Below are 9,113 nucleotides of genomic sequence, written 5' to 3' on the forward strand. Positions count from 1 at the left end.
GTTTTTTCTTGATTCCCAAAATTCATAAGGGTTTTTTGTCTTAAGTTTTAAATTTTAACTTGAACACTCCCCGGGGGGGAAAACCCCTGGTTTTTTTCTAAATCACTTGTTTTTTTTTTCCCCCCTTTTTTTCTTTTCATTAAAATTTTTTGGGTTTGGGGTTTAAAAATTTTAAAAGGTTTTGGGGGGTTTTGGAACCAAAAAGGGGAATTCAGGATCTTTTTTACTTATTTTTTAAAGGGCACTTTTTTATTAAAAAAAATTTTCCCTTTTTTGAAAATTTAAAAAAAATTTTTAAAAAAGTAAAATCCGATTCTATTTTTTAAAAATTTAGGAACTTTGAAACCCCAAAAATTTTTATAAAAATTTATTATTTTAACAATTAAAAAAACTTAAAATTTAAAAGGGGGAAAAAAAACCCTTAAAAAGTTTTTTTTTTAAAATCATGTTTTTAATTTTTAAAAAAAATGGGACGGGTGGGGATAAAAAAGGGGTTTTAAAATGAAAACCCTCCGGGGGGGGAAAAACAACCCTTGCCCCTTAAATTTTACAAAAATTCACTTTGTTTTCCTTTTCGGGCCCCAAAGTAATTGGTTTTTTGGGGTTGGGGAAATTTCCCCCAACAAAATTTTTAAAAATAACCCCCGGAAACAATTCCCCCCCCCTTTTTTTTTTTTGGGCCCTTTTTTTTGGGGGGGGCCAGTTTTGGTTTTCCGGCCCGGGGTTTCAAAAGTTTTTTCCAAAAAAAAGGGCTTTCGGAAACTTTTTAAAAGTAAGGCAGAAAAAATTTTTAATTTTTAAAAAAAGTTTAAAGCCCTTTTTTTCGTTTCAGCTTTTTTTAGGCCAAAAGTTGCCCAAAATAAAAAACCGGGACGGTTTTTGGGCACGTTAAGGGGCTTTAAAAAATGGGGAAACCCCCCAAAGGCGGAAATCGGCCCCTTGGGGGCCCTGGCGTTGGGTTACCTAGGGAAGATCCCTAATCCCTTTCCCAGGGAAAAAGATAGTTTCCGGGAAAAAGTAAACCCTTGGGGGGGAAAAAAACCCTTCCCCTAAAAGTTAAGTTTACGACGAAAACTTACGAACGCCTTAGTAAAACAGACGAATCGTAACTTAAGTTTGTATTTAAGAAAATCGTAAGTTGGATTTTTGTTTGCGTAACTTAAGATGCTTAGTAAAACTCAGCGCAGAGACGTACTCATAATAGGTTTGCGTCTCTGTTGTGACGTACCAACATAAAAGTACATGTGTACTTTAACAAGAGTTCACGTAATCGAAATGTACGCATTAGCAACATTGTACTAAAATGCTGTCCTCTTTGTTTGTTCTTTTGTTACTGTTTGTTATTTTGTGACGTTCAATGTAACATCGACTAAAAGTGCATATGTACTTTTAGTGCAAGACAAGAAACTCGGAAGTATTTTTTTTTCAATATGAAACTTCTTACTTATACTCAGTTTCCATATTGGAGAATGGTCTTTGACCACTGTAATTAAATTAATGAATTTGTTTAAATGTATTATTATGCTTACATGGAATGTTGTGAATCACTTCTAAATGGCTCTGCAATCGTTGTTTTCTGCTCATTTCTTTACCGCATATATCGGTAAGACCCTCAATATTCCGTGGGAACCCCAATTCCGTGGTACTTCCGGTATCGTGGAATTCCCGCGAGATGACGGTTGCGTGACGTCACACTTACGTCAGTTGGAATCTTTGTTTACTAAACAACAAGACTGAAAGGCGTTTTATAAAAACAATATGCGGCAAAAGCAGGTAATTTTTTTTCAGTGCGATGAAGTGAAAAAAGAAGGGAAAAGATAATCCCATTCATACCCTGTTTTTAAACTAATGTTTTATATTTATTATCAATGAATTTTGCCCATCCAAGCACTTTGCCGGTTTGTTTACATTCCGGCGAATCACGAGGTCTATGACGAAAAATGACTTGCATAGGCCAAGCAACTGTAATTTGTACTTTTATGAAATAAATTCCTTACGCAATCTATGTTAAAATGCGGGAAATCGTGGAAAAGTTACTATTTTTCCCGTATTTTTTGTCATTTTTTTCTAGATGTAAAGCCATGAGAAATTGCGTTCTCCTGGGAATTATTCGAGTACTGAAAAAAAAATAATGATAATGTCTCGCTTATAGTTATTAGTTAATATCTTTATATATTTATTACAGATAAAACCTATGAAAATAAGAAGAAGAAAAAAACAACTATATGATCCTGATTCTTTGACAAATGCCTACAAATATGTAAAAGAACATAATATGTCTGTCTATAAAGCTGCAAGGCAATTTGGAGTCCCAGAACAAACATTACTTGATCGCGTTTTAAATAAAGTAATTCCAGATTGCCTTGCAGATGGTCGATCACCAGCATTTACCCTTGACCAGGAAATCGAGATTGTTAGACACATAAAAAAAAGGCAAATTTAGGTTATGGGTATACCAGAAAGGAAACTGTCAACATTGCATTTGACTATGCAATTTCTTTGAAAATAAGAAGTAAAGAGAATCCCCTGACCCTGCGTTGGTTTGAAGGTTTTTTGTCCCGTTGGCCAGAACTTCGTGTAATCAAACCTAGAAGCCTCGAGCATGCAAGAGCTAAATGCGCTAGTAAAGAAACTGTAGATAGTTATTTTAAAGAACTTTCGGAAGTGATGAGAAAGTGTGACCTGGTCAACAAGCCACATCTGATTTTTAATGTGGATGAAAAGGGCCTCACCCAGAATCACAAACCCCCTCATATTGTAGCAGGAAGAGAAGTTCATCCACCAGCAGTTGTAACCGGCAAATCATCGACAACAACTATTATTGGATGTGGAAGAGCCTCTGGACAGGCAATCCCTCCGTACTTTGTATTTCCTGGAGCACGGATGAGGAGCGACCTATTGGAAGGTAGTTTGTTGGATCTAATGAAACACACGTATTCTAGTAATTATGATATATCAACTTTATTTGCATTACAATATGGTAATAATTATAATCCCAATTTGTCAGATATTATCATATAATCTATGTACCGCCATTTCTTTCAGGTGCTACACCGGGAGCCGATGGAGACGTTTCTATATTACCTGCACATACAAGCCATATCTTATAGCCATTGGACGTAGCCTGCTATGGTCCTCTTCAAAATGTATACAACCACCTTTGCCACAAACAAATCCGCTCAAATGCATCTGTTATCACACGTTACAACGTCTGCTATCTTGCGTGTAAATCGTACAATACCGCATTATCACCTTCTAACCTGCAGTCTGCTTTCAAACGAACCGGCATTTTCCCTCTAAATCGCGAGGCTATAGATGATAAATCATTGCAACCAGCAGAAGTATTCAAGGCACAGACATCAAACAGCGATGAAACAGTTAATCTTGAAAATACTAAAGAGCCCGAGGAAGAAACTCAAGAACCTGAGATACATGTAGACATGACAGAACACGAGAATACATCAACAGAATGCTTTTTCGAAAACCATGAAAATTCTTTGGTGAGGGTAAAGTCGAGCACGTGCGCAAAGAAACCAAGGAAGTATTTGGGGGCAGTAGTATCAGGGAAGGCAATCACTGAAGAAACGGTTTCAAATAATGTGAAGCAGTATATGGACTCCAGAACCAAGTCAGGCTCAGTACAAGAAAGCAAAGGAAGAAAGAGAAAACATGTGAAAGAGACCAGCCAGAAAAAGACGAAAAAGGGTAAAGAAAATCAAATACCAGATTCCCAAGTTGCCGGGCCTAGTCGGATATATATATCGGAGGACGAGGGTTTATCTTCAGATGAAGAAATAACCGAACAAGATTGGTCTCAAAATGCAATATTGAGGCACAGGAGGCCGTCCTTAAATGACCTTAGCTGTTAATAGGACGTTAAACAAAATAAACCAAACAAACCAAATGAATGAATCAAACGCATCAAGGATGATGATTGCGAACAACTATGTTACTATGATGTCATTTTGGAGCTATACATGTTGATCATCTCCATGGCAAGGCATGTACAAAAGTTGAACATACCAGGAAATGGATGAAGATACAGAACATATTTATTGAAGAAAGGCAAAGTTTAACAAACGCTTGTTAGATTGTATTTATTGTCAATATAAATGCAATCTGGGTGATGGATAAATATTCAGGGTGCCCTAACAGGCGCCATTTTATTTATCGGTCACCCAGATGGCATATATATTGATGATAAATTCAATCTAACAGGCGTTTAATTCTTAATTGAATTTAACAAAGATTTGATGCAACAGTTTGACCAGCCAATGAATAATGTTTTAGAGACAGAAACCATTATATATAACCAAGCACTTCCATGGAAGTGTTAATAGCAGCCATATTTGACTCTGATCATGTGATTGCATGTTTCCATATATGACTACTAAATTTTGCAAAATGTCATCTTGCATTTTTAAATTGTTTTTCAAGATTATAATCAGAAATTTATTTTAATTTTGACTGTAGGGAATACTTTCTGATTCTGTGATGAGAAATGAAGAATGCAGTTCAGGATGTAATAATGTGCCAGAGATTGAAGGCACACCAATGGTATGTAATAATGTTCCTCTGTTCAACATGAGGGATTTTTTTAAAGGAAAGACATTTAAATACTTTTACAACATATGACATTTTGTTGTTGTGTTGGTGATAAGTTGATAAGAAATATTATGTATTACACGTATGCATTGCATGTCCATGCCTCCTTAATAAACAATCCTTTTTTATTGCTATTTCTTGTGAAGCACTGGATGTATCCTTCTCCAGTTCTAGAACTATGACTGGACCAGCCAATGAAAAAACTCCAAGGTGCCAAGTATGACATACTTTTGACAAATACAGATATATTACATGGAGAATTCACTGGAAAACAGGCTAATTATGTGATGATAATCCCTGTGGTTTTTTTTAAACTTCAGGCGGAATTAAAACGGTTTGCAGAAAGTACTCCAACGTTGACAGAAGGAATAAAAGTTTTAATGAAGAAACTCTTTACTCCAGAGGAGCTTGTAAAATGTAGTGTTTTGGGACAACAGTCTTCAAAATCTTTAGAAAATAGACCCCCTCTTGATGAAAAGAAGTGGGTGATTTTGGAAGGTGAGTTTTCAGGAAAGCTAAATATACCAGGTACCTTAAATTTAGTACAAGTAATGATTTCATGATTTGAAGTTAAGGGTCAGGTCTGAAAGGCAATGGCTGACGACAGTTTCAAAGTACATATTCCATTAGTTTACTTGTCTCCAAGTTTCTTGTTTATTTATCTCCAACTTGAAGTGATAGTAATCTTTCTAATTCTATTTCAGGTCTTCTCATAAAACGCTTCGATACATCACTAGCAACTCTGCGAATGAGGATGAGAGACAGAATAAAGTTATTCAGAAAAGCCTACAATGGCATATTGTAGTGGCAATGTTTTTAGCTCACATGGTTGTGGCATCATTCGTCCTTCCATCTGTCATCTGTGCGTCAACAATTCAGCATTTTGCGTTCAAATCTCAAAAAGTGGTCACTTGAACTTTGACAAAACAAAGATACACGTATATAATTTAGTGGACATCTCATCACAGGCTTCATTTATGGAAGATCACCCAGAATTTATAGTCCAGCAACTCATTCAGGGACATGCTGGGAATACAAACATTTTAGTTTGATATATAACTTAGTTTGTCAAAAAGTATTAATGTGTTTTCAACCAAACTTGGAATATAATTGCATTGTAGTATGTATATCTCAACACACCCTATAGAGATACATGAAAATTAATTTTTGCTGTATTTTTGGATTAACATTAGATTTTAAAAATGACATATTTAGGTGAGTTTTGAGAATTGGTAATTTTGAAAAATTTCTTACTTTTGTGTTAAGACTAACAACACATGTCTATAATATATACATAGTGCTTCAATATTATCAAGTTGAATTGTCGTTTTTGAAAAAAATGCAGATAACTTATTGATTGGGATCATACGGGTAGGTTGGGTTCCCCTTGGTTCCTATTTCAATTGTACGCATCTGATTATGAGTCTGATCAGGAAACAAAATGTCAGCCATCTTGGATTTTGACAATTGAAGATTGTTATCACTATTTCTAAAAAAGCACTGGAGAAGTATTTCTCGGAGACACATGTAGGCCTCCCTTGGTCCCTTAAGATTTGCTCATTCAATTTTGAGCCTATCAGATCAGGACTGCATAAAGGGCGACAGGTGGCCATATTGGATTTTGAGAATTGAAGTTTGCTATCGCAATTTCTTGAAAATTACTGGAGGAATATTTCTCAAATTCCTGTGTACAATCCTCTCGGTCCTTTGTTTTATAAATTCAATTTTGATTTTTTTTACCAGGCATCCAATTTGGATTTTGACAATTGAGGATTTTCATCATTATTTCCACATGCTGGGGGGAATATTTCTTAAACTTCACAAGAAGGTCCACCTTGGTTACTTTAGTTGTGCCCAGTTGATATGGATGTGTATGATGTATATTTTACTCCCTAGCCACATTATGGGCACCTCATGGCTAACCTGTCTGTGTTTTAGTTTTATTTTGTCTGACCCAGAAAACAAACTGACTGACAGTCAAACTTTATTATTAAAATATGTCATTTCTTATTCACAAAATCTTAAGATATCTCTGTTTCATATTTTTCCCTTGGGCCCGAAAATTTTTCTCCAAGACCTCATTTATATTTCATATGTTAGGCTTCTTTGTTTTCAGATCATTGAAATAGAGAAAAGATCATATATATTAATATTACATAGAATAAATTAAGATAATTCAATTGTGGGTGTCAAGATCTCTGTTGCATCTCCTTGTTTTAATCATGTACAAAATATGAAGTTTGCATGCTGCTTTTTAGCCCACTGTCATAAGATGGTGGGCTATTCAAATCGCCCAGCATCCGTTGTCCGTCCGTCCCTCCTTCCGTCTGTCCCTCCATAAACAATTCTTGTTATCGCTATCTCTCAGAAAGCACTGAAGGGATATTCTGGAATGTCATATGTAGGTTTCCCTTTGTTCCTAGTTATGCATATTTCATTTTGGGACCAATTTGAAAACAACATAGCTGACAGGCAGCCATCTTGAATTTTGACAATTGAAGATTTTTATCGCTATTTCTCACAAAGTAATGAAGGGATCTTTCTAAAATTTAATATGTATGTTCCCCTTGGTCTCTAGTTATGCATATTGCATTTTGGAACCAATCTGAAAACAACATGGCTGATAGGCAGCCATCTTGGATTTTGACAATTGAAGTTTGTTATCGCTATTTTACAGAAGGTACTGAAGGGATCTTTCTCAAATTTCATTTGTAGGTTCCCCTTGGTCCCTCGTATTGCAATCTGAAAACAACATGGCCGACAGATTGCCATTATTGCTAAATATCAAATTTCATATATAGGGGGAAAAAATCACCTTGTTTGAAAAGTACTGGAGGAATGTTTCTCAATTTACACTGATTAGTAAGAGGACGGGAAAAATAGAGAAAAGATCAATCTGACATGGAACTTATAAAGATCATTCAATGGTGGGTGCCAAGATCCCTTTGGGATCTTTTGTTTCTTTTAATTTCTGTATGAGAAAAGGTACTCTTCACTCTTGTGTTGAATTTGAAGTATGCTGCATCAAACTAATTTGTGATATTAAGAATGGAAAGCCAGTGGTAAAATCTGTCAGTATTTAACTGGTAAAGCCATTGGTAATCAAGTGAAATATAAATCTTGCATCAATATTTTAGAGTCATCATGTTTCCTATTGTTTTTAATTTCTGTTTATTGATTATGGATAGATTTGCGTGTGTACAGAATTAGTGTTTTAGTACAATATGCATTTACGTGTGCATTTGTATATTTTTAGCAATCAATAAGATTAAAACCAGCAAACTACTTAACTAGTAAATGACTAAATGACCTTCTTGAGCAAGCCCGGATTAGTCTAGACTAGTCTAGAATTGTCTTCACTAATCCAGACTAATCCATTGTTTAAGTCTTGTGATATCTATAGATATCCATAAGGATTTCTCTGGATTTTACAAGATTTAATCTCTGGATAACCCATGACGGTATTAGAACAGGATATCTTGGAATATCCAAGAAAATCCAGACTTTCCTCATCTCTGTGTTGAGTCCGGACTAATCTCTGGATAACCCATGACAGTATTGGAACAGGAAATATGGGAATGTCCAGGGAAAAATCCAGGCTCTCCATCCTGGATTTTCCCCTAGATATTCCTAGATATCCTGTACCGTCGTGGGTTATCCAGGGATTAAATCTTGTGAAATCCAGAAAAATCCTTACGGATATCTATGGATATCACAAGACTTAAACAGTGGATTACTGTGGATTATCCAGGGATACCCATGCATATTTTCGCAGGGGTGGTTCGCCCGTTGTCAGTGTAAGATTTCAACAGACTTTATTTACGATAACAGGATTACAACAACTAATCAAGTCTACATTTAACACATAAAGGGTCACACAGATCCCCGTTGTAGCCGTCCCCGCTCACAAAGACCCGGAGAGGCCACCAAACGCTCCAATTCGACGAAGTTTATGACAGGGGGAATTACCGCACGTCCTGCTGGTTCACTGCCCTGCAGGTAGGGCGTAAGAATTGTACCTGCTGCCCACATTGCATGATCGTAAGAGGCGACTAAATTTGGGATCTTATCTTTTCTCTTCTTAACAACTTTCTTCTTCATAACGTCTCCCTTAACACTGCCTCACTTTTGGCCTTAGTTGAGCGTTCGCCCCTGTGAGGAAGGCTTTGGGTTCTGTCCCCTAGCCGAGACATACCAGAGTCTTTAAAAATGGTAGTTGCTACTCCTGCTTAGTGCTCAGCATATTTGGAGTGGGACGACTGGTTTGCCCATTGTCAGTATAATGTGACCGGGTGGGGTGTGCTGCTGGGTGTCTTCTGCAGTATGCTTCGGTGAGGTAGCACTGTAAATCGGCAAAAGTTCCGGCCTATCACAAGGAGACTTAGCACGAACATACCGCAGCCTCCCAAAACACACATACGCACTCACCACACACATGCATGTCGCACGCACGGGAGGCCGTCCTTAAATGACCTTAGCTGTTAATAGGACGTTAAACTAAATAAACC

General features: G+C 36.6%; 1 protein-coding gene across 1 annotated transcript; it reads left to right on the forward strand.

Moving 5' to 3' along the window:
• Positions 1-1,585: 1,585 nt before the first annotated feature.
• LOC117336291 lies at positions 1,586-5,969 on the forward strand. The gene is made up of 4 exons (XM_033896780.1): positions 1,586-1,773; positions 4,474-4,557; positions 4,926-5,103; positions 5,310-5,969. The coding sequence occupies exons 1-4, from the start codon at positions 1,759-1,761 to the stop codon at positions 5,408-5,410; spliced, it is 378 nt and encodes a 125-aa protein (XP_033752671.1). The 5' UTR covers positions 1,586-1,758; the 3' UTR covers positions 5,411-5,969.
• The last annotated feature ends 3,144 nt before the right edge of the window (positions 5,970-9,113 follow it).

This window comes from Pecten maximus, chromosome 10 (genome assembly GCF_902652985.1).
Source record: "Pecten maximus chromosome 10, xPecMax1.1, whole genome shotgun sequence".
Taxonomy (NCBI): Eukaryota; Metazoa; Mollusca; class Bivalvia; order Pectinida; family Pectinidae; genus Pecten; species Pecten maximus.

Excerpts from the sequence above, each read along its gene's own strand:
- LOC117336291 (XM_033896780.1), top strand. Across the intron at positions 4,558-4,925 it reads AGATTGAAGGCACACCAATG|GCGGAATTAAAACGGTTTGC; the intron begins GTATGTAATAAT and ends TTTAAACTTCAG. Across the intron at positions 5,104-5,309 it reads GAAGTGGGTGATTTTGGAAG|GTCTTCTCATAAAACGCTTC; the intron begins GTGAGTTTTCAG and ends ATTCTATTTCAG.